At 51.4% G+C, this 25,371-nt stretch overlaps 1 protein-coding gene across 4 annotated transcripts in view; it reads right to left on the bottom strand.

The window, feature by feature from the left end:
• Positions 1-25,371, bottom strand: part of ABR (ABR activator of RhoGEF and GTPase) — a 176,705-nt gene that overhangs the window by 128,669 nt on the left and 22,665 nt on the right. Inside the window, exon 1 of one of the 4 annotated variants that reach the window (XM_013053499.2) lies at positions 8,855-9,046. The exons of 2 other annotated variants lie outside the window; for them this stretch is intronic. Coding sequence is in view for 1 of the 2 variants with exons in the window: in XM_004746904.3 (XP_004746961.1) it covers positions 3,733-3,793 (61 nt within the window). In the remaining variant the exon portion in view is untranslated. Of the gene's footprint in view, positions 1-3,732; positions 3,873-8,854; positions 9,047-25,371 lie in introns of those variants that run through there. One more of the 4 variants, XM_004746904.3, reaches the window with a different exon arrangement.

The following is a 25,371-nucleotide window of genomic DNA, read 5'->3' as shown; positions in this document are numbered from 1 at the left end:
TCTGATCAGACCCACAGTCTGTCAGGCCAATCGCCAGGTCCTTGGCGTGGCTGACAGAGGAGTAAGATGGGAAACTGAGGCTGGTTCATGATGGTCTGGAGATGCGTATGTATGCCCACAGATGGGCTGTATGCCCACAGCCCCAAATGCTTTCTGGGCTCTTGGATAGGGTACGGAGTCTACAAGAGACATGGAAATATCACAAGTGACAGAAATATGCCTTGGAAGTGTTGCCTGGGGTGAAAAAAGAAAGATTTCCCATTTGAAGAGGTTCCAAATCATTGCCTAACATCCCTATCTCAGTTCAGCTCTGTTTGGAGGATATGGTATCCACTCGGAGGGGCCGGCTCAGAGCATCCCCCACTTTGTTATTCCACAGAACTTAGTTTAAATCCAACCTTACCCCATGCTATAGAAGAAAACTGAGAGAGTGGTTAAGAGCTCAGTGGAGAAGGGGATGAGAGAAAGACACAGAGAAGATAAAAGGAAGAACGCAGCCCTATAGAAAGAATCATGCCAGCTATGGGGAGAGAGTCGAGGCAAGGCCCCAAGGGACAAAGCTGATGTTATTACATTAATGTAGGAAAACGAGTGGTACAGAGGCAAGAAGGGGTGGCTGGAAGCCTCATCTGCCATTCCAGCTTGTCGGGAACAAAGACCCTGCTCCAATGAGCCCCATATCGCACTGGTAGCTGGGAGTCAACTCATCTTCTTAGGTCAGACAAATCCCATCACAGCATCCCTTCTGGACTTCTACCATTGGGACAAAGGGGCTCTGTTGTCTACCTCTTCTCAAACACCCATCCACCTGCAATGAAAATGTGCACACTCCTCCCGGCATTGATGCTGAAGCCAGGAAGAATGAGCCGACATCCCTAAAAGCAAGAAGCAAGTCAGAGGAGGGGCCAGTTGGCAGTCTGGCACCTTACAAGTAGAGAATCAACAGTGAGTTCAACCATTCCCCACCATGGCTCTAGGACCAGCTCTCAGGTCCTGCAAGAGAAACAGGGACAGCTCGGGCTCCCAATCACTGAGGTTACTTTTCCTGCTGGACCATTTCAGGAAGAATCCTGTTTAAACAGAGGACCAGAGAGACAGATGCTTCCCATCCCATGGCATCCCAAGGCCTTGGGTAAGCTCAGATGTCTCTAGGTGACACTCAGAGTCTTCCTCAACAACGTGGGGAATGATGTAATTTCTAGTCTTGTCACTTATCAGTTATGTGACTTTGGATCATGATCAGAGCTTACCATAGCTCTCTTCCTGCAAAACAGAGATGAGACCACAAGTCTTGCTCAGTTGTGTGGCCTGAAGAGGATGGCTGGAGAGAGCCCAGAGTAGTGCCTAGCATATTCAAGCTCCTCAGGATATGCTATTATCCTGGTTACCAGGAGCAGCACTGAGGAAGGGCCCCTATCACTGGGGCGAGGGGAGGGATGTCCAGTCATATCTCTGAGACATACACGGGCCACCCTGTGCCTGGGAGACATCCCCTTTATAATGCCGCTGGATATAGCTTTTGTGGGGACTTCCCCCCCAGGACTGTGAGCCTTGTAAGCAAACAGCTTTCTGAGAGGCAGAGCAACTTCCTCTGGGAGCCACAAAACCAGGCTGCCAGGCAAATGACAGCCCGGGTATTTGTTTTAATTGAGGCTCCTGTCAAGAGGAAACTTCATGGCTAACAGCCCAAACATGACTGCACAGCACCTCCCCAGGAAGCCTCATTCTGTGGCTCTCACATAAGCCATTTTCAGGAGGAAGGCAGGGACTCCTCACATCGCTGCCAACTCAGCGCCTCCCCCGACCCCAACCCAGGTTGCCCCAGGAGCCCAGGGGCTGGGGCAGCAAGGAGCACGGCAGACAGTTCCAATGCCAGCCTGCCTCCGTCAGGCCTGTTTAGCAGGCACCCCCAAAGAAGGCTTCAGGCCAATGCCCTGTCCAGGCCCTATCTTCCTCTGGTCAGCAGTAATGTTCAAGGAGACCTCTCAGACAGTCTGGCTTCCCTGCTCCAAGGGGTGGTGGTTGGGGGGAGAGATAGGAAAACTTGGAATAATTAGGTTGAGGAGTCTCCCTCAGGGCAAAAGAGAAAAAGCCAGAGACAGATCTCCATAGGATTCTATGCTTTGAGAAGTAGGGAAATCACTACTGGGTTTTGCAAAAGGGCCAGGAATATTCAGGAACAGAAGCAGCATGTGAATATGAGGCATTGTATTTACTGTTATTGGCAAAAGCACAGCTAAGAGGTCACTAATCCTTCCTCGGGGTCATGAGTGGATCTATAGCAGGCCCCATTCACGCAGACACACGTGTGCACACACAACGCCGCACAGCCATGGGCCCTGACCTTCACCCAACGGTGCTGGCCTCTGCCAGGGAAGGAGCAGATGGAGTGGCTGGGCTCAGTGTAAGACTGACACCCAGGGGATCCAGCTTTGCCCCTTTGATGTTGAAAAACCAAAGTGGAATGAACCATCACAGGGAGAGCTGGAGGGGGATGAGGAAAAAAAGATGGAAGGGGAGGAGGAAGGAGAAGAGGGAGGAGAAGGTACAGGGAATGATAGGGACCCAAGGGGATACAGAGGTCAGAGGCTGGATGATAAGTACTGAGGAGCCTCCAGGGCAAGGCCTTGGGGTTCAAGGCACCATCCTTGTCCATTCCTCTCTCCTTCCATATAACTGTCACTAAGGAATTTGAGACAGGTTAACCTTTAAAAAATGTCCTTGTCCCATGGCAAGTGTCCAGAAACTGAACTTAGCACCCGGCCTCCGGAAACCCCTAACCCCCTGCCTCAGGACTCTGCGCTAGCAGACACAGCCAGAGATTGGGAGGGTCCCCCGGAAGTGCTCAGAGAAGGCAAAAGCCACTTACTAGCTTCTGCAGGAGCCAGCAGGACCCTCTTCCTACCTCGCTGAAAGCTTTGGGGAAGGTGCTTCAAGGGAGAGGTGGAGAGAAGGGCGGAGGTTCCGTCACCTCTGCAAGGCAGGGTGTAAAGTGAGGGCGCTCAGCTCTCCAGGAGCCCCCAGAATGTACGAGTGATCAGTTACACATCCCCGGCGGCAGCGCAAGAGCAATCACATGACTGAGGCAGATTTGGGAGCGAGGGGGTGGAGAAGCCGAGGTTTTTGGTGTTTTTTTTTTTTCTTTTTTCTTTTTTGGGGGTTGGTGAGGATGGGGGAAGTGATGAGGCGGGCAGGAAAGACTGCTGAGCCGGAGGTTTCCAGCTCCTTCGATCCAAATGGCCCCCATGGAAATCTGCACCTACAGTCCCTTCCAACCGACCCCGCCTCCACCCCCAAACACTCAACGGCCCCAGGATGTCCCCGAGGTGACAAACTCAAGCGCCAAGGACTTTGCCAAAATGGCCCTTCTCCTTCAGCGTGGACAGAAGGAAGCGGAGGGAGCACCCTACAAGAGCTCTCCTTCCTAGGGGCTGGGGAGTGCTCAGTTACACAACAGGTGGGAAAGGGGTGACACAGCTCTCCGGATCTCCACTGGCCCCCACCCGCTCGAAGTCCGCTCCGGGGACCCTATCTGCGGCCGATCGCTGGGGGGACCCCCACGTCGCCCCCCATCCGCCCTACCTCCCGGCCCCCTGGCACCTGGCCGGCGGTGCCCGCAGCCCCCAGCCCCGCTCGGGGCTCCCCAGACAAGCCCGGCAGGTCGCGCCCCGGGGCCGTCGGGGCGCGGAGACCCGTTCCCGTCCGGCCTCCCCGGCCCGAGAGCACACGTACTGCTATAGAGGGTGTCGATCCAGGAGAGACGCGGCAGGCCCCGGTGGCTGAGCGGCTCCATGCCCGCGGCTCGGCGCGGCGGCGGCGGCGGCGGCGGCGGCGGCGGCGGCTCCGTCAGATCGGAAACCCGACCCTCATCGCACAACAAAGGAGGGAGGGCGCGGGCGGCGGGCGGGCCGGCCGGCGGGGAGCCGGGAGGGGCGGCCAGCCCCGGAGGCCGAAGTTGCCGGGCGCGGAGTGGAGGCGGGGGGAGGCAGGGAAACAGGTAGCAGGGAGGAGCGAGGTGGAGCTGCGGGAAGAGGAGGAGAGGGCGGGCGAGGGCAGGCGAGCGCCCCCGGGAGCCCTTCCGGCCACTGCGGCCCCGGAAAGCCCGGCTGCGGATCCCCGAGCGGCGGCCCCGCAGCCCGCCCGCAGACTAGCAACTTCCCCGGGGCTGCGCGGCGGCCAGGGGCGGGGGGCGGGGGGCGGGGGCCGCGACCAATCGGCGCTAGGCTCCCGCGCCCCCTCCCCCGCCGCAGCACGCCTCCAAACCCGGTCGGGGGTGTGGGGAGCAGCCCCAGTCCCCTCGGACGCCCAGGCGAGAGGGGCTCCAGCGGGTGACTGAGGAGTGGTCCCGCTGGGGGTCTCCGGACTGCGGCGCAGGCCCACGCGCCTCTTCCTCCCCTCGCTGGGCTCTGCCGAATTCTGACAGCCCGCAGACTAAGTGCCGCGGGGAGACCTATGGGCCCCGCAGGGGTGACATCACCTGCCACCCCAGGATCTCTAAGCGCAGTTTCTGGGGCCGGTGCCGCCGTCAGGCCCCTCCCCTAGGCAAGCCTGGGGGGCGGCGCGGACCTGGTTAAGGAAAGCCTTGGCCGCTGGGACACTCCTTCCAAACCTTAATAACCTCATCTGTTTAAACACCCTTGACCTAAACGCAGGCCGTTCTGCCTAACACACCAGAGGGCAGGGGCTGGAGAAAGGCAGGGGGCTGGGGGTCGACGAGGGTCAGTGGAGGACACACTGGAGACAGGAGAGGCTCCAGGGTCTTCACTGGGTTCCCCAGGAGACTTCCTTGGGGACCTACAGTTGCAGCCCAGGAGGCATACCTTGCACACATAATCACATACAAGTTGAGAGAAGTCTGGGGGCAAGGTAGCTTTGTGAATAGAACCTTTAGAAATGAAATTCCTGGTTAAGATCTCCCAAGAGCAGTGAAGAGTCTGTTGAGGGGGCTTTAGGCCCATCTCCTGGGACCCAAGGCAACTTTGCTGCAGATTTGGTCCTATAGGCCTCCTCTGGCCAAAGGACTCTGAAGGGCCAGGGAGGGAGGGGAGGAAAGAGAGGGTGGGCAAGGGCAGGGGGCACTGAAGCTCCTCTTCTGAACCCAAGAGAACGGAAACTCCATGGTACTCAGCTCTCCTTGGACCCACCCACATGGCGGCAGGGCTCTGCATCCTTCCAAACAACCACAGATCCAGTTCTTCTTGAGGGGAGGAGCAGACCCTCGCCCACAATGCTGAAAGGAAGCATGCAACCAGCCCCAGCTGGGGGTAGAGGCCTCCAACTCACAGCAGGTGAGCTGAGCCCCCAGTAGGTGCAGGGGGGAGGGCACGGAAAACCTTCACAGGTGGCTGCAGTGGGTGTGTTTCCACTGTGAGGTAACACTGGCCCCTCTTCACATTCACTTAGCTCACCCCCAACTCAACTCTCCTGGCTCAGACTCTGACTCTGGCTCTTGTGGCCCCTCCCTGCTCAGCTGTCACCCTCCCACTATCCCTGACTTGCACACAAGACTGGGAGGACCAAGCAGGCACCTGGAGCTTGGCAGAGGGGAGGGGGGTGTGCATCTCCAATGAGATGCTCCAGAAATAGAGCCCGGATGGGAGAGGAAGCAAATGGGCTCTCAGAGGAACCAGAGGGAGGATGGTGAGGGCGGAGGAGCAGAGAGGGGCCCAGAGCCTCTCTTCCCACGTGGGACTCTCAGAAGGCACGGAACCCAGAAGAAAGGCGGCAACAGGAGCGCAGCCCTGGGAGGCAGCAGCATGGCGCCCTTCCCAGTAACAGCCAGCACCACCGAGGCAGCCTGGGCTCTTTCTGTATGCTGCAAGGATTTTCCTGATGGCCACATCCGGGCACTCACTGTCAGGAGGCCGGAGATGTATGTTTCTGCGTGAGACACATACATTTGCATACATTTTACATTTTTATCTACAAAGGCTTGAACATGCTATTTTCAGCATTTTCAAGCTAAAATGTTACAGTTGCTCTCCTTAGCATTGCCACAGTTTGCTTTTTTTTTTCCCCCCCCTACATTCTGTCCAATCCCATCCTGGACCTCCCACTCCAGAACACAATATAGGGTACAGGGAGAGAATAGTCTTGGAGGCAGTAAGGAGGAACGCTTGTAGTAATTAACGGAGATCGTCTGCGGAGCACCTGGCTTGGACCCCAGTGCTTTGCTTACAGGATCGTCTCACTGCAAACCTCACTGCCATCGCAGCTCCCCGAATTTTCTAGATGAGAAAACGGAGGCACTGAGTAGCCCTCCCAGCCCTCCTCAATCCCCACACACTTGCCTCTCGCACACAAGTCCCAGGAAAGGGCAGTTACTCCAAGATGCCCCTGAAGCCCTTTCTGGTGGCTTTCAGTAGATCGGTAACACCACACAGCGGGACTCTAATCTTGGCTGGGAGACAAGTGTATGGGCCTTTGAGCACCAGGGTGATTCGAGACTGGAAAAGAAGCCTCCGGATTCCTGGCACTAAGGGTGGGGAGGAGTTTGGGGAGACCCAATACCACATGCGACATTCGAGGAAGGAAGGAGTTAAGGAATCATTCTCCTCTGCATTTTGCCAAAGGTTAAGTGCTCTGCCAGCAGCCCCAATCTGTCCGAGCAAGGGAGGGGCTCTCCTGTGGATAGACTGCCCTGAGTCCGCGAAGCATAGATCTGCCTTCGAACCCCAAGGCACTGAATCAGCACCCAACACACTTTATCCTCCAAGCCCACACGAACCATTCTCTATCCAGGTTTTTGGGTGAAATTCTCCACCGTCGCCAGCCCTCCCTCTGGCCTGTGCACAAGGCTGCTCTCGGTTCCCTACTGGCCTGCTGACCACCTGCTCCTGCCTTACCACCCACGCATCTATGGGGGATTGAAGGGTCGGCTGCCTTGCCTGTAGCACGGGGCAGTGGATGAGAGACTGAATGAAAAGGGGATGTATCCAGTTCTGAAGGTCAGCGGCCTTGCCCTTAATTCACAGGTGTGCTGCTCACTGCCTTCCCAGCAACCGACTCTTGCTTCTACCAGCCACTTAGCCAGATGGAAAAAGAAAGGGTAATGCTGTTCTCCTCACTTAGCAACCCAGCTCCACTGTGCAGAAGAGGAAGGCCAGGAAGTCCCTGCTTCCTTGATCACCCAGAGGTCACTGCTGGTGAAAAGGATGTCCATGCACCTTTCCCCATGCTGGGGCTGGCAGGGGGCACCAGTGTGCATAGGCTGGAGGTACAGGTGAGGGTGGAGGGCCTCTGCATTCCAATTAAAAAACAAAAACAAAAACCGGACTATGATAGCCAAAAAAACAAGACTTTGTACCGTTCCTGCCAGATCCGCTCTTTAAAAGCTGGAACTGCATTTTCCCTCCCCACTGGAGTATCCAAAGCACTCCGCCCAGTAGATGACTGTGGCTCAGGCAGACTCTAAAGCAGCCATAACCATACTGTGCCCCCAGACCAGACTCTCTGCCCAAAGCCCGACAGACGGGCTTCTAACATTATAGGTTGAATATGTAAAATGAGTAACAGCTGACGTTTGCCCAGTGCTTGTTGGGTGTGGGACACTGCTCTATGGGCTTCACGTAGATTATCTCCCTTAATCCTTATAATAAGCTAACAAGATAGGTACTGCTCTTCTCTCCCATTCCCTAGAAGTAGACAGGCTAAGTATTGGCCAGCTAGAAGCTGCTGACACTTAGAAATGAACTGTGATGTGTATGTCTCTGTATTGGGCTGTGATGGGTGAACAAATGAATGAACAGAATGAAGTTAAAAAGAGAGAGACACTGAAGCCATAGTAGGAATGCAAGGCAGTGTAATTCCAGAAACCCTACCCACACACCCAACCACCCCCCCACCCCTGCCCACAAGCCCACCAATGATTAAGCAAAAGCAAAAGGAGAACTGCTTCTCCAAGCCACATCTACCACAACAGGGCCAATGACCCTGGACACAACCTGGATGCAATCAATCCAGTGACTATCTCCTGAACTCCAGTGTCCACTAACCCTATAGCTTCTATGCCTTGGGCCAGTCTCTAGTCTTCCCCAGCTCAGTTTTCAAATCTCTGGGTGCCCTCATGGATCAGGCAGACAACTTCCAGGCTTCCTACCTGCCTTCGCAGACCATAAACTCTGCTTCCTAGCAGACCTTGCGGGGCTGTTTCTGGCTCCTTGCTTCATTTCTTTTACCTTGGTCCAGTAAAGTGCCACTGTTCCGAGGCTCACTTCCCCTACCCCTGCCACCTTGGGCCTAGAAAGCAGGAAATTCCTTAGGCGTCTGCTGGGTCATCACCTCTCAGGGACCCAGGCTTGGCCAGACAGTTCTATCCTTTGTCCTCTCCCTACCTATCTCTTCCCAGCCTCTTACATTTCCAGAGACAGTGAGATCTATAGACAGCACAGATGAACTCAAAGCCTTCCCCAGTTATTTATTTCTCCATCAAAGTTTGTGTCAGCTTGAGTCATAAATATTCTGCAGCCTTGGCAAGATGTAAACCAGAGAACAGCATTCATGCCCTTGTCGCCTCCCTCAGCATAGTGGCCGGGGAGAGGCAGAGTGCCATCCCAGTCTCTGTAGCTGGGAAGCTCCCGGCATGGCCCCACATAGTTCCCAGAGGCTCTAATGAGGCCTAGCTCCCCCTGGGCCAGCAGCCGCAGTGAGCCTAGCTTCCTGGGCTGAGGAGCTGCCTCGGATTGTATCGTCGGGTAAGCTGCAATTTCAGGAGGGTCTCATGCCAAGCCCCTAAAGTGGCCCTCATCCAACTTGGCTCAGATTGTACCCCCAGAGGTCAACATGAGAGGCTTCCTGGAGAGTGGATCAGAGGGCTCAACAGTAGGGGGTGGAGCCCCCTTCCTAATTTACTCACCACGGCATCCCCATCAGCGTTTGGAAAGAGGCCAGGAGGAGACGGAAGGATTCTCTAAGAGCCCCAAACCCAGAAACAAAGTTCAGCGGTTCCAAGCTTCCCAGGTCCAAGAGTGCAGCAGTGGTGTGCCCCCCCTGGGGTCAGAGCTCACAGGCCAGCCCCCTGCCCTCCTGTGGCCGCTGCTCCCCTGCAGCTGGCTGTGCGTCTTGTTCTTGCAGCCAGACTTCTGCAGATGCACCCCAGCCCTGTGCTCCTCTGCCAGGAGCTGTGACGCCACCAGCCGGAGCTGGCCCAGTCCCTGTCAGGCTCAGGAATGGTCGCAGGGGCTCAGGATAGGCTGTCAAGGAGACTGGCTCCAAGAGCTGGCAGCTCAGCATTCAAGAAGGCAATGACAAAGGAGCCTCAGAGCCTATGCAGTGGTGCTTGTCATCAGTGGTCTTGTTTTGGGGTGAACCGGACAAGTTTGCGGTGTGCTGCGGTGTCTCTTTAAGGAGCAGGCCTCTTTAAGGCAAGTTCCCTCTGCAGTCACTCCTGCCACCAACAGTCCTGCGGAGGACTGCGCGGGGTTGGGGAGTGGGGGTGGCGGCTGGACCAAGGGGGAGGTGTCTCCCGAGTGCCATCTGGTGGCCCAACAGAGCAGCAACTCACCCACTAGAAGCGGTCCTGCCAACCTTGGCCACAATCCAACAGAGAAGGCTGGGAAATGCCTGAACTAAAATCTCAGCTTTGCCCACCAGATTCTGCACGGAGCTGCAGGTGACCATTGTGAGTGACCAGGCTAGGGAAGGCAGGAGGGACTCCCTGTGGGGTCAGGAGACATCAGGAGCCCCCATGGGTAGCCTGGGAAGAATGACCATGCCCCTGAACAAAAGGGTCTCTAAGAGATTCTCAAGTGGGGGGAATTTTCCAGTGTCCCAGGCCGCCAGCTTCAGGACCTAAAGCACAGCTGTGCATACCCTGTGCCCATAAACATGGGAACCGTGGTTCTCCATCAGGGAAAGGGGTAATTGGTACCAGCCCCCAGGAAGTGTTTGCAAATGTGTAGGAGCATCTTATTTATGTATTTATTTTTGCAGGAGCATTTTAAAGCTGGAGATGTTAAACCATCCCCAAGTGTCAATAGTGGTGACTTGGTTGGGCAGAAAAAAGGAGGGTTCTTTGGCACGCTCACTCCTCCTGTTCTTTTCCCTGGCATTCTGCCTTTGATGTCCTTCCTAAATTTCATCTTTATAATCTTAGAAGTAGAGAGAGGAAGTGGTCTGGCCCAGGCCACCAGCACAAGGGATGCCCCTACCCAGACACTAGGTACACACCTGTACACTGCTTGCACTGGGCCGTCACAGCCCTTGGAAGGGGGAGGCAGCAGCCCGTTGGGGGATCTATAGCAGACCCTTGGGAACAGCAGACAGTGTCTGAGAAGATCACAGAAAACCAGTCACCTCCTTCCCCAAAAAGACCACCCCGATATCCTTCCCCTGTGGATGAGTCAACCTAGCGCTGGCTTTCTCTCCTGGAACTGACCCAGGGCACCCATCTTTTACATAAGGCATCATTTTCAGGTTCTAGTCATGAAACCTTGAGACACCTCATTTCCCCCTTCCCCAAGCTCACCGCGCTCTGTCCTGGGCTGGACGGCGCAGTCTCAGGAATCCCGTCTGGTGTTAGCAGCTGACGCAGGAAACCGACACATGGGACAAGTCTTCTAATGAAGGGTGAGTAAGAAAAGAATGAAAAGTTGGCTGTGGTAGCCAAAGAAAGCCACACAACGGTCACATCTGACGGGAGTCTGTTGGTTTGAGCAGTCCCAGGCCCACAAGGCTGACGTCATCAGGAGCTGGTCCAGCTGGAGGAAACACTTTCCCAGCATCCCACAGCAACTCGAGCACTACCCACTGTTGTCAGAATAAAGACCCACATCCTTTTGGTGGCAGACGAGGCCCTGTGGCCTGGCTCCTTACTTCCTTTCAGCCTCATCTGGCACAGTCTCTTTGCTCTCTCTTGCACTTTCAGAACTTTTGCCCAGAATGTTATTTCCAGCTAAAATGCCTGGACATCTCTTCATCTTCCCTCCAACCTTAACTTGAATATCACCTCTGCTAGAAAGCCTTCCCTAGCCACCAGACCACCAGTTTGTTTGTTTGTTTGTTTAAGATTTTACTTACTTATTTGACAGAGAGAGACACAGTGAGGGAGGGAACACAAGGATGGAGGGGGAGTGGGAGAGAGAGAAGCAGGCTTCTCGCTGAGCCGGGAGCCCAATGTGGGCCTTGATCTCAGGACCAGCCCGATGTGGGGCTCGACCCCAGGACCCTAGGATCATGACCTGAGCCGAAGGCAGACACTTAACAACGGAGCCACCCAGGTGCCTCTACTCACTGCTTGTGTAAACTCTTCAATGCCTGTCTCTCCTGCTAGACTGAGCCCCCCAAGAGGATTCAAACCATACCTCTCTTGTTCCCCACTGTAACCCCAGCACCTTAAAACATTGGTTTCAGTGGATGAATGAATGGATGGCTGAACCTGGTCCTGGTCATAAAGGCCAGGGACGTATGACAGAGTATAGACGTTTCAGCCAGCCCAGGTCCTCCAGCTGGAAAACAACTGTCTGGGCTGACTGGGATGTCGTGATGAGATGGAGGGGTCATGCTCTCTGGACAGACTCAGGGCAAACAACAGGATCCTAGAATCATATTTGGAGCAAGAGGATTGCTGCTCTAATTAATTCCTAACTGTTCCCATGAGATCCCAACTAAAAACTCCCCAAAGCACAGGGCTCCCTTGCCAAGCAGTCAGCATTTAATGCTGTACTCCTTTTTACCCAATCAGATTCCAATATGGAAATGGAATAAAAACCAGGAAATGGTTCAGCCCACTAAGGGAACTGTGGTCTCAGTTCTCAGAGTCCTTCTCCTGGGCTGGTCCCAAATTTGCAATTACATTTGTTTTTAGAGGGAAGCAAACTGTAGTGCTCCTATGGAAAAAAGCAGTCCCTGGGTGCGCACCTGTCCGGTCTCTCCTGTGCTGTGGCTGGAGACAGAAGTGGAGAGTCTGAGAAATAAGACGCTACTGGTCTGCAGCGACGCTGAACTCCCCAATCCCTGGGGCTGTCGGCTGAAGCTGTCACTCACTGGGTTTCAGACTCTGGTGTGCCTCCAACCAGAGAGATGGGAAATCCTGCTTTCAGCTCAGGGAGGGGAGAAGTACATGGAGACTGATTGTAGGCACCCTGTCTCTTCCCAGGACCTAGCTTGAGAGTGTCTGCAGGCTGCGTCACAGAGAGACAGACAGACAGGGCTTAGTAGGCCCTGTGGCTGCTGCTTGCCCTGAGCCATGGTGACCCCTGGGCCGGCCAAACTGCCCAGGCAGTGTGCCAGACTCACCCAGTCTGCTGGGCACCTGCAAAACAGTAAGGCGGGCCTTGGGTTTATGTTGGTTCAGGAAAGTCACCCTACACTCCTAGGGTCAGTACACCAGAGGGTTAGTCCTCTAAAGCTAACTGCTCGCTTCTTCCTTGCTGCCTAGGAAGGATGTTCTGGCATAGTTAGTACTCCCAGGGTTCTTTCTCCCCTGAAATGATGGGACCTGGTGGGAGGAGGTAGTAGTTGCCAATGACGGGCAGAGTAATAGTAATAAAGGGGACAGCAATAAACACTTAGACTTATTCCGGGGCCCGGGCTGATCTAAGGACTCTGCATGTCTTAAGTCACTCAATTATCGGGGCTCCTGGGTGGCTCAGTTGGTTAAGCAACTGCCTTCCGCTCAGGTCATGATCCTGGAGTCTGGGATCGAGTCCCACATGAGGCTCTCTGATCGCCAGAGAGTCTGTTTCTCCCACTGTCCCCTCTCTCTCTCTCTCATATTCTCTCACTCTCTTAAATAAATAAAATCTTAAAAAAAAAAAAATCACTCAATTATCAACGTATCCCTGACTGCCCCAGAATTTATGTTTTTGCCCCTCAATATTCCCCTGCCTTCCCAACGCACTAAATCGAGCACACCACGAGTCTAGGCCCTGGCTCTGCCACTAACTTGCTGTGTGAACTTGAGGAACCTCTTCTCACTCTCTGGACCTTGCAGGGATGAAAGGCATCATGCCTATGATTCCTTGGGAGACAGATGACCAGGAAATGGTTTATAAGGGAGGGGAAAAACTTTCTCCTTTCCCACCCTCAGTTCCCCAGTATTTCAGGAAGTCCCATGGGTTTCAAGGGCTAGAAAAGTTATTCATTAGCCCATCGAATATTCCCTGAGCTCTATGTAAGACTGGGTTCCTCCATCCAGGATACCTGTGATAGTGGCTTTGAGACATGTCTAGAAGCCCCCAAGAGGCAAGGCAGTGTCTGGCAGGTCCAGAGAGCAGTGTGGACAGTACGTTGTGGAGGGGAAGAAGGGGTCACCACTTCTGATGACTAAATCCTTCTTGGAGGAAGTGTCATTTGAACCAGGGCCTGGAAGGACAGCTCATATTTCAATGGCAAAAATGGGGGGGGGGGCAACAGGGCATGGAGGGGGGCAAGCATAAGCAATTACGCAGAAACGTAATTAGGCAGAAATGGGGGTGAAGAGGGGAACCAGAATGGATGCCTGGAAGAGAAGGTTCTCTGGGGATCTGGGGGAGAATACAGGCAGCTGCTAATATACTGTGTGACCTCAGCATGAATTCAGGGACACGACAGAATTTGCAGCTTTTCTCAGGCCTGTCTTCATAAAGAAGGAACATCTCTTGCCTTCAACACCAACAACAAAAGTCTGGGACTCACGTCCTGTCCCTGTGAGTCTGTGGGCAGAGGCACCCATTACCGAAAGCCCTCAGTCAGTGTGTCTCTGGGTTCCCCAATATTCACATTCCAGGCACTGTATTAGGCACACTACTTTCACCCTTTTTTCCTTCCAGGCTATTAAGGTGTGACTGACAAGTAACACTGGGCGAGTTTAAGGCGTACAATATGATGATTTGCTGTCTGTATCATGAAAGGTGAGAAAACTGAGGTGTTCGCTCTACATCCAGCCCTCCGAATGTTCACGTCTCCATTGCCCTGGCCCTAAGTACACTCGGAACGTGTGAACACAAAATCCTTTGTGTTTTGAGCAAAGCTAGAGGCCCTGGGGGGAAGATGGCATCACATGGTGAGGTATGAGAGATGCACATTCCTAAGGAAGGATCCTTTCCACAGAACCTCAAAGGATAAAGGCTCTGAGGAATTTCTGGGCTGGCGGGTTTGTCCCTCTGCCTCCTGAGCCCTCAGAAGTCTCACACTCTAGAGATCTCCTTAGATTCTTAGCCATGACTCAGATGAAACCTGGTTCCTCTCCCTGACACCCAACCCCCTCTCATGGCCCAAAGCCTTCTAGATAAGTCATTGCCCAATCCCTTACATGCCCCACTGAGTTTTTTTTCCAGGTTCCTATTTCTATCTGATTATGCAAGTTTCTTTCCTCCAGGAAGCCGCATGCTCATCACATGAGGGTAGTCACAGGTCACCAGCAAATGGGACAAGGGTGCTGGAAGGGCCCCTTTCCTGGACCCCAGAGCAGTGCGTGGTTGTTCTCCACTTCTCCCCTGGGGCCTGGGACCACCGGAGGGAGACCAGTGCAGCCCCAGGTAAGATCATGACTTGGTTTTCTGTTTCACCAGAGAGCAGTCCCCAGGGGTGGCCCCCACACCCAGGCTCTATGCCAGGCAGCCTCAACAGAAGACAGTAGCCACCACTCCATATGGGTGAGGAACAACATGGTGCCTCCCCTTAACACCAGGGGCCTCCTCCTCTGGCCCTCAGATCCCTGGCTCTTGGGGCAAATGTATGCTACGGACTGTTGGAGCAGACTCATGCTAGAAGCTGGTGAGATCAGAGCCTTTGCTGTCCCTGGCTGGCCGGAGCTTCCACACTGGGGGTTCAGTTTTCAGGAGGCCCTTAGGGAAGCTGAGCTGGGGTTTTGTTTTGTTTTGTTTCTGGAGGTAAAAGGACTGCTTTTATAAAAGAAATCCCATCTGCCTCCCACCATGACTAACCACAGATGAGGAAGCAGTCAGAGAGAAGTCCGGGCCCCTGCAGCCCCTGGTTTCCTGCTGTTCTCTCTTAGAGACCACACATGGAGCTGCACATGCAAGCAGGTCACATTTCCTTCCAGGCCTATGAGGAACCTTGACTTCCTACAAAGACCACTACTGCCAACATCAGTACACGCGGGCGCGTCTGTCCACAGCAGCACTTCTGCCGATTTCAAAAGGAAGAGGTCTGTCTGGCCAAGGAGAACAGGGCAGGAGACACCGACAGAAGCTGACTTCCCAGCTGGCCTGCCCGATCCTGCAAGCACAGGTGCCTGACTCCATCATCGATGCTCTATCTCCCGTGAAGACCCTAGTTCAAGGGGAGCTGGTGAAGGTGTGGAAGCTTTGCTCAGATGTGGTCATGGTCACAGACACTTGGGCAAACAAGTTCTTTCTAGGTCTGCAAGAGGCAGGGAAGAATGGGGGGACATGAACTGTGGCCAGGTCTTGCCTGAACACCCATGCGGTTGGCTCAGAAGCCACACTGCAATTAGCACCCGTCATTTGCTCACTTGTAGGCATCCCACATGTCAACGGAAGGCTGTGTAGCGAGTGTGAAGCATATACGCTGTTTTTTTTTTTTTTTTAAGATTTTATTTATTTATTTGACAGACCAAGATCACAAGTAGGCAGAGAGGCAGGCAGAGAGAGAGTGGAGGAAGCAGGCTCCCTGCTGAGCAGAGAGCCCGATGCAGGGTTCGATCCCAGGACCCTAGGATCATGACCTGAGCCGAAGGCAGAGGCTTTAACCCACTGAGCCACTCAGGTGCCCCTTGGTTTTTTTTTTTTTTTTTAAGATTTATTTATTTACTTGAGAGAATGAGAGCAAGTGGTTGGGGAGGGGCAGAGGAAGAGGGAGAGAGAAACTCAAGCAGTCTCAGCACTGAGTACAGAGCCCCATGCGGGGGCTTGATCTCACAACCCTAAGCTCAGACCTGAGCCGAAACCAAGAGTGGGAAGCTTTCACTGTCTGTGCTACCCAGATGGCCCTAGCTGTTTTTTTTTTTTAACTAGTGAGTTTTTTCCGTTTTTTTTTTTTTCCTCCTGTTCTAAAAGTAATAAAGTCACAAACACATTTTTTGACAATAAAAGAGTAAAATGGGCATTAGCATTTTCCATCTTTTTTGGGTATGGCTACAGCCAGGGTCTTTGCATAGTTACAATCAAAGCAGCTCCCCAGAATTTCTCAGCCACTGATCTATGGCCAGTCCAGCTTTCATTCTCTCCTGTGTCCAGCAAGGCAAGCTTTACCTAGGTGAACTATAACCTCACTTGGCTCAGGGCCACCTTAGCCCCAAATACGAAGATGAGCCCCCACCCCCACGCCGCAGGGGTGGGGGGACTCTATTTCATCATCCACCTTTGGTCCCAGTACAAGTGACATGTCTCTGATTCTTGGGGGAGGGAGGAACAACACCTGCTTGTCAGCACTGCCCAGGAATACTGCCCAGGAATACTGGCGACAAAGTCTCATCTGTAGTGTCCTTAGTAGAATCAGAACTGCTTCCAACAGGGCCTGGGGACTCTTCCTTCCTTCCTTGGGGCTGGGCCACAGCTTTGGGATTAGAACAAAGTCTGGGGATTGGCTGCATTAGCTATTAGGGACATCAGCCCTTTAGCAATGGAAACTGAGGGGGAGCGGAGGGGGATGCAAGAGAATTGTAGAAAAAAGAATTGGGTTTGAATTCACCACCCAAACCCCAATCTGTGATAGGTACAAAATAAGCTGGGTTTGTTCTTGCAATCTCAGGAGAACTGGAGAGAGATGTGCTTATCAACCTTTTTCCACATCATGCCACAGGCAGGAAATACCGGTGTATACACCGCTCGCTGGGACAAGCAGACCAAGAGTCTAAAACATCAGCATTTCCTCATACTTTCAACACATTCTAGAACACTGATTGGGATGCTGTGGGAGAGGGAATGGGAAGAAATGGCCCTTCTACAGTCAACCAACCTCCCGAGTGGCCACAGGCTTCCTAAGACTTTACAAGCCCCCACACTGCCAAGATAAAACCAATGGAACTCCCTCTAAGGCAGGGATCCTGGCCCCCACAGCCGATGAAAGGAAGCAGTGCCCAGGTGAATTCCCCTGTACACTCCATGGGACTGAGGCATGCTTCCCAGGACACCCTATCTGCTGGGCATGGCTGCTGATAAAACAGAACTGATAGCCAAGAGGAGAATGCCAGACAGTTTTGCCAATCTTGTCTTTTGGTTCCTGTTTCCTGGCTACGGAGCTTGCAGGCCTGCCGGCCAAAGCAGAAACTGATTATTACTTAAGAAAAGCAGACCCACGCAGGAGTGACTCTTCTCTAGGCTGGGTTAGCCCATCCCCCCATCTCAGGTGCAGGGGGAGGGCGGGGACACCTGCTATTTCCCCTGGGCACTGCTGCTGAAAGCTCCAGCCCCCTGCAGGCTGCAGCGTCCCCCAGAGCCGCTCATGTAAGCAAGAGCTTCATGGGGCCAGTTTCTGGGCCGCTGCTACTCCGGATGCGCCATTCAATGGTCAGGATGTGGGTTCCAGAGACAGAACAGACCTGGGTTTGAGCCCTGGTGTCCTTAATTCAATCTTACCGGGACTCAGTTTCTTTCGTTTTAAGATGAGGATAGTCATGGTAACTGCCTTATCTGAGACGGCTGACATAGAACAGATGTGAAGACAGTGGGCCCGGTGCCTGCTCAGTCTACAAACTCAGCACCGTTAGCTATCACCATTACGCTGCTTGAGCTTTGCACACACGTGCACACAAACACACACACAGAGTACACCTCTCCCCCACCCCCAAGATTACAGCAAACCTTGTAAAGAGATACTGTGTGATGTGCTGAGGTTACCGAGGCCAAACCACACCCTTTTTTTCTGTGGGTGTCTCATCTTCATTGTGGAGTTAACTCATTAGCATTTTGTAAAGAGTCAAAGCAGCCCGATTCCCTCTTCAGAAGTGCAGCTGCTAGAGCTAGAAGAGGAAGATCCATCTAGAAAAATGTAATCCCTTCACTGTAAATCAAGGCTGTCAGGCTTGAGAGAGCCAAGGGCTTCCAGATTGGTAAAGGTCCTTCAAAGACCTCCAAAACAATGGAAGCTGAAAAATTCAGTTCAGAATACAATACACTTTCTTGACAAAGAGAATTTTCTCCAGGACACTAAGTAGACTGCCCTTCTTGGGCAAAAGGGAAATAGGTCTGAAGTAGCTAAGTGTGTTAAAAAAAAAAAAAAAAAAGTAAGATATGTGGGTAATTTTATGTGAAAATTGTAAACCTTGAGAGGGGCCTGGATGGCTCAATAATAAAAGCATCTGCCTTTGGTTCAGGACATGACCCCAGGGTCCTAGGATGGAGTCCTACGTTGGGGCTCCTAGATCAGCCAAGAGCCTGCTTCTCCCTCTGCCCCTGCTCTTGTGCATTCTCTCTCTCTCTCTCTCTCTCAAATACATAAATGAAGTCTTTAAAAAAATTTTTTTTTGGTATATCTTGGATTATCCAGAGTAAACACTATACCAGAATGTTGAACTAAGAAAAAAAATTTTCTTAGAAATTAGTATATACCAACACACACACACACACACACACACACACACACAAATGATGAGGCCACACTTATGGGCATTTCCCTGGGAGACAAAGAGCCCAATGTCCCAACCCTTTTCTGAAGGACCTCCGGCTATGATGTACTCATTAGGGTGTGTAACACCCTCTTCATGTCTCACATATTAGCCTTTGGTAAATGTTGCATGAAATTTGATGATCCCGCTAGGAAAGGGAAGATGATTCATAATCATCCATTCCTAATCCACAGACCCTTGATGAAAGCCTGCTAGGTTTAGGGTTTGAAACATGGGCTGGGAACAGTTGGTTTGAAGACAAATGGTCCTCTCATTTAAACGACAAGGTTCCCGACGCCTGCAGAGACGGTAAATTCAGTTCTTCCTTGAGCCCTTCTAGTTCCTCCATTAGTCTGTGTGTAGCGGGTCCTGGTGAGGCCCCCGTGGGTGGGGTTTCCGACCGTAACGGGGCTCCCGGACAGCTCCCGGGGGCGGGGCTGCAAGCTCTGGCTCTCCAGACCCTGCGCTGCGGCATTTAAATGTGAAATGCAGCACCGAGGCTAAACCAGAGTTGCCTTCACCTGCACGCATGATTAATCCAACATCACAGAAGTCCCGTGGTGGCCCGCTGCTCCAGGACCCCGGCGGGGGAGGCGGCCTCGGTTTCTGAGGTTTACGCAGTTATTGAGATGCAAATGTATTCTGGGCCTGGGGCCTAGTTTATCTTCCCTCTCACGGGGAAGGCAGATGCCAAAACCCTCCGCGATCTGCCTACACCCTTGGCGCCTTGCGGGGTGAAGGAAGGCCCAGACTCTGCCTGCCGCGGTGAGAAGGGACCCGCCAAGGGGTGTGGCATTCGTATGGGTCTCGCGGCGCTGCAAGCAACTAGCCGCAAACTGCGGACATTCCAGCAGGCGCTGGCTGGAGCGGGAGGGGCTAGCTCCGACTTTTTTTTTAAAGAATTTTTTAAAGATATTTTTTATTTATTTGACAGAGAGAGAGATGGAGAGAGGTCACACGTAGTCAGAGAGGCAGGCAGAGAGAGGAGGAAGCAGGCTCCCTGCTGAGCGGAGAGCCCAATTCGGGGCTCAATCCCAGGACCCTGAGATCATGACCTGAGCCGAACAGACAGGCCTTAACCCACTGAGCCACCTAGGTGCCCCTAGCTCTGACCTTTTATTCAGGCTTTAAAACAAACAAATAGATCAAAGAGTTTCCGTTTCCCAGTGTCAGATCCACTGGGGAAATCCCTGGAGCAATGGAGGAATGAGCGAGAAAACAGGCGCACCTGTCCTAGGCGCCAGGCCACCGTAATTTCTCTTGGCATCTCCCCAGCTCATCCCAGCCGGAGGTGCGGTTAGGATCTCTGGAAGTTCCCCCAGGGACACTCGGGGGAACTGTGAGAGTCCCTAGCACCTGAAAACCTTTCTTGGAAGCTCTTCAACGATGTCTTTACACAGGCCTTAAAACATCCTAGCAAAATGGAAGATCTGAAATCCAGATGAGGGTCACCTGAAATTCAATTAGGCAAGGGCTTGTTGCTCCCTCCAGTCTCCAAAAGGACAACTGCTCAAGGAGAATGTAGCAGAGTGGGAGACCCCAGGGTCCCTTACACTCCTTCAGACCGGTTTGGGTTTGTCACCACTGAGCAAGGCTCATTCTTTTTTTTTTTTTTTTTTTTTCTTTTAAAGATTTTGCTTATTTATCTGACACAGAGAGGCACAGAGAGAGAGAAAGGGAACACCAGCAGGGGGAAAGGGAGAGGGAGATGCAGACCTCCCACTGAGCCAGGATGAGCCAGGCTCCATCCCAGGACCCTGGGATAATGACCTGAGCCAAAGATAGACTCATACAGACTAAGCCACCCAGGTGCCCCTAGTTCATTTATTTATTTTCAAGACTGGTGCCTCCACCTCCTGAGAAAGAGGCACTGGCTCTTTTCAAAATAAGAAACATGGGTTCAAACTAATTACCTGCGGGCCACTTGGCACATTGCCCAACTTTCTTGGGCCTCGATTTTGTCATCCATAAAATGGGTTAATAATACTAGCCTCGGGCGCCTGGGTGGCTCAGTGGTTAAGCCGCTGCCTTCAGCTCAGGTCATGATCTCAGGGTCCTGGGATCGAGTCCCGCATCGGGCTCCCTGCTCAGCAGGGAGCCTGCTTCCTCCTCTCTCTCTCTCTGCCTGCCTCTCTGCCTACTTGTGATTTCTCTCTGTCAAATAAATAAATAAAATCTTTAAAAAAAAAAAAACAATAATAATACTAGCCTCTTGTGGCTGTGAGAACAAATGAAACAATGCACAAATGAGATAAAATATTTGTATGTGTGCCACAAAAGGACTGGAGCGATATCTTATCTACAACAAACTGTTGACTGCAGGTTCTTTCTGGAGAGAGGAGTGAAAGTGGTGGGGATAGATGACTGGAACTGATGTTTTCTTCCAAGAACTTCAGTACTATTTATATCTTTTATATTAAAAAATACCTATATGCATAATTCAGGGACTGCTTCATGGTAGATACTCATGTTAAGTTTTAAAACTGAGATCTGGGGGCACCTGGGTGGCTCAGTGGGTTAAGCCGCTGCCTTCGGCTCAGGTCATGATCTCAGGGTCCTGGGATCGAGTCCCACATCGGGCTCTCTGCTCAGCAGGGAGCCTGCTTCCTCCTCTCTCTCTCCTGCCTCTCTGCCTACTTGTGATCTCTCTCTGTCAAATAAATAAATAAAATCTTTAAAAAAAAAATAAAACTGAGATCTGGATTCTAACTTAATTTTCCTTTGGGGCTTCTGGTTCAAGGTGGAAGACTGAGGACGTGGAGGTTTTTTATATGTTTCACACCGTTATAATAAACTTGTCATATGTCTCCCTTTCTTAACCCAAATCTCTAGACATGATCTAAATCATGGATTAAGGGGTGCCTGGGTGGCTCAGTGGGTTAAAGCCTCTGCCGTCGGCTCAGGTCACGATACCAGGGTCCTGGGATGGAGCCCCGCATCCGGCTCTCTGCTCAGCAGGGAACCTGCTTCCCACCCCCCTCTCTGCCTGCCTCTCTGCCTACTTGTGATCTATCTGTCAAATAAATAAATAAAATCTTTTTAAAAAAAAATCATGGATTAACACACAAAACCTATAACAAGGTACCCTGACACAGGGTACTCTCAGGGACCATGAATGTTAAGTAATCTTAGGGGATAAGTAATCTAAGATAAGTAATCTAAGAAGGGGATAGGAGTATTGGATGGAAAGAAGAAATCACAGGCCCCAACATACCAACCCAGTAGAGGACTGCTGCCAAAACAGTGGATAAAGTGGGGTGCAGGGAAGAAGCAGATCCTGGGGGCACATTAAGCGTCTGCCTTTGGCTAAGGTCATGACTTATTTAGTGTACCAGTGAGCAGCCCTCAACCTTGTATAGCAGACCAAATAGGATTTAATCCCGGGAATACAGGCCTAGTGCAATAAAACTTCTTTAAATAGAAGATGTATTTGTGTAATTCGCTGTATTAATAGGTTAAGGAAGAAAAAAGTATATGGTGGTGCCTGGGTGGCTCAGTCGTTAAGCGTCTGCCTTAGGCTCAGGTCATGATCCCAGGGTCCTGGGATGGAGTCCTTCATAGGGCTCCTTGCTTGATGGGAAATCTGCTTCTTCCTCTCTCACTCCCCCTCCTTGTGTTCCCTCTCTCGTTTTCTCTCTATCAAATACATAAATAAAATCTTAAAAAAAAAAAAAGAAAAGAAAAAAGTATACAATCATCTTAACATATGTGAGAAAAGCATTAGTTAAAGAGTTAACACCCACTTCTGCTTAAAATGAACAGAAAAAATATTCCCAGAAACTAGAAACACAAAGAACAGCAGGAACGCTGAGAGTCCTAAATTATTACTGGGTTCGTGAAGATTCTCCATACACATTCTTTGAGGTTATCCTCATGGATCCACTCCATAAAGCTGTCAAAAGAAATCCCAACACCCAGGTCACCAGACCAACCCAGCTGCACAGGTTTCTGCGAGGGCTGACATCGGCAGGTTCCAAGAGCCGTGACCTTGGGAAGGGTCACAAGTTCCACCACAATATGGGTGGTTCTCGCCATGCAGCTTGGAGAAGACACATTCTCCAGCTTCATCCTTCCCACTGATGTAAGTAATGTTTATAAAAAAAAATTTTTTTTTAATTTGATAGAGATCACAAGTAGGCAGAGAGGCAGGCAGAGAGAGAGGGGGAAGCAGGCTCCCCGCCAAGCAGAGAGCCCAACTTGGGGTTGGATCCCAGGATGCCAGGATCATGACCTGAGCTGAAGGCAGAGGCTTTAACTCACTGAGCCACCCAGGCGCCCCAATGTTTGTAAAATTCTTAACTAATAAACAATTTAGGACAGTCAATAGAAAGAAAAAAGGAACAGTACATTTTCCTTAAGTAAATCTATAATTAGCATACTATTCAAAGATAAACCATTCACATTAGATTTTTAAAAATGGGCAAAGAGGGGCGCGGTGGCTCAGTCTGTTAAACATCTGCCGTCAGCTCAGAAAATGATCCAGGAGTCTTGGGATTGAGCCCCTCATCAAGCCTCACATCAAGCTCCTTGCTCAGCAAGAGCCTGCTGCTCCCGCAGCTTGTGTTCAATCTCTCTCCATATAAAATAAATAAAATCTTTTTTAAAATGGGCAAAGAATACCACAAAGAAGAGGAAATAGGAATTGTCAAAGAATATAAGAAAAGAGACTGTACCTTATTACTAATTGGGGCCATATGTATATTGAGATGCCATTTCTGTCCATGAGATTGGCACAAATGAAAAAGAATAACGATTTTGGTGAGGGAGTGAACAGGTTCCCCCAAAAAGTGTGGAAAAGAGTCTAAGCTGGAACAGCATTTTTGGAGAACAATTGACAATTCTGATTAATATATATTTTTTAAAGATTTTATTTATTTGAAAGAGAGAGAGATCACAAGTATGCAGAAAGGAGGGGGGGCTGAGCAGATAAATGTGGGGCTCGATCCCAGGACCTTGAGATCATGGCCCGAGCCGAAGGCAGAGGCTCAACCCACTGAGCCACCCAGGCGTCCCCCATTGTGTTATTCTTTTTTTTTTTTAATATTTTATTTATTTATTTGACAGAGAGAGATCACAAGTAAGTGGAGAGGCAGAGAGAGAGGGAGGAGGAGGAAGCAGGTTCCCCAGTGAGCAGAGAGCCCGATGCGGGGCTCAATCCCAGGACCCCGGGATCATGACCTGAGCAGAAGGCAGAGGCTTAACCCACTGAGCCACCCAGGTGCCCCAAAATACCGATTAATATTTTAAAATGCACATGCTTTACAACCTCGCGAGACAATACCTAGGTTTTCTCTAGAAAAATATTCACACATATGCACACATGGGTTGTGTACATGGTTTTAATTGTGGTATTGTTTGGAAGAGCAGAAACCGGGACACAGTGCCAGGGATTAGATTTATCCCCTTTGCCTTTTCTCTAGAAAAGAGAAATGCCCTTTCACCCCCCAAATGCTCTTCGAGTCACAAACCTGATAGCCTTATAATTCCTTAGGCATTCTGTCTCAAATCAACTGCTTTGGAACCACTGACATCAGAGGCAGCCTCTTTGCTGCTGTCTAGAAAATGATGGTGTGAGAAGACCCACTGAGTTCAGAGGGCTTAAAAAGAGAAGTTTTCCAGTCCCCCAAGATGGGTCATCCCCCATGGAAAGGAAATAGTAGCGGATGCTAGAACTTGTCCTCCCAGCCTTCCTGGGCAAAGGAACACACAGGAAGCCACTCTGTCGATGGCCTAAAGGAACTGGGTGTCAGGAGCAGGTGTCCCGGGAGGAGCTCAGCACGGAGGAATTAACGTTGTCTTGTCCCAAGGACGGCTGTGCTGTGCATCCCCAATGCCGTCTCTGTTTCCAAGGTCACCTGCTGGCCTGTGCAGTGAGAAGTCCTTACTGCTAATGAAACTCAAGTTCTCTGCTGATTTGGGTTTAGTAGCACTGACCATTGTCCCCTCTTTGACTCTAAGGGAAAGCCTCAAAAGGGAGCTGCTGGGATGTCTGCTGGAACACATGTGGGCACTGGAGCTGATGGGATGTCTGCTGGAACACATGTGGGCACTGGAGCTGAAGAAACAAAGAAAAATGTCAAAGGATGTGCCCTCAAGATTGTGAAGCAGGTACGACGACTTCTGTAACCATTAGTCAACCTGCGAAGATGTGGTTGTTACTGTTTGGTATCTGAACACAGTGGTCCCCGACAGTTTTATTGAATCCTTCTTTGTGTCTTGGGAGGCAGTTAAAGATGGCAAGCCCTTAGCATGGGTCTCTATTATGTTTACATTCCTGCAGGGAAAACCTGTTTGCCAGCCTCTTTCCACAGAGAAACTGACGAGTCTTGAAGCAGAGGTTTGAACCCTTTCCCCAGACGCACATTTGGCACACTTCAGGTGTCAATGACATTGCTTTAACGGTGGCTGCATCCCTTTCTCCTGGAGAGAAGGAGTTTATGGTAGCCCAGAACTGATCTCACACGGTCATGAAATCAGACATACGAGGCTTTACTCTCCGCAACCTGCTTGGAAGTGGATGACATTTTGTTTTGTTTTTTTAAAGATTTATGTATTTATTTTTAGAGAGAAGTAAGGGAGGGGGGAGGGAGAGGGAAAGAGAGAATCTCAAGCAGACTCCCAGCAGAGCACAGAGCCTGATGCAGGGTTTGATCTCACAATCTTGAGATCATGACCTGAGTGGAAACCAGGAGTCAGACACTTAACCAACTGAGCCACCAAGGCCCTCCATGGATGGTGTACAAATCCTTCTCTTTTAACCCTCTAATACTTGGTGATTTAGATACTCCATAAACATTGAGAATTAGGGTAGAGGTATTTGTTGACCTTTCTTATTGATCAGTTTGGAGGTTATAAGCGCTCCA

The sequence above is a fragment of the Mustela putorius genome, unplaced genomic scaffold, assembly GCF_011764305.1.
Source record: "Mustela putorius furo isolate JIRA1106 unplaced genomic scaffold, ASM1176430v1.1 tig00003962_pilon_pilon_pilon, whole genome shotgun sequence".
NCBI lineage: Eukaryota > Metazoa > Chordata > Mammalia > Carnivora > Mustelidae > Mustela > Mustela putorius.
Note: the sequence above shows the minus strand (reverse complement) of the source record. Positions and strands in the feature narration are given on the sequence as shown.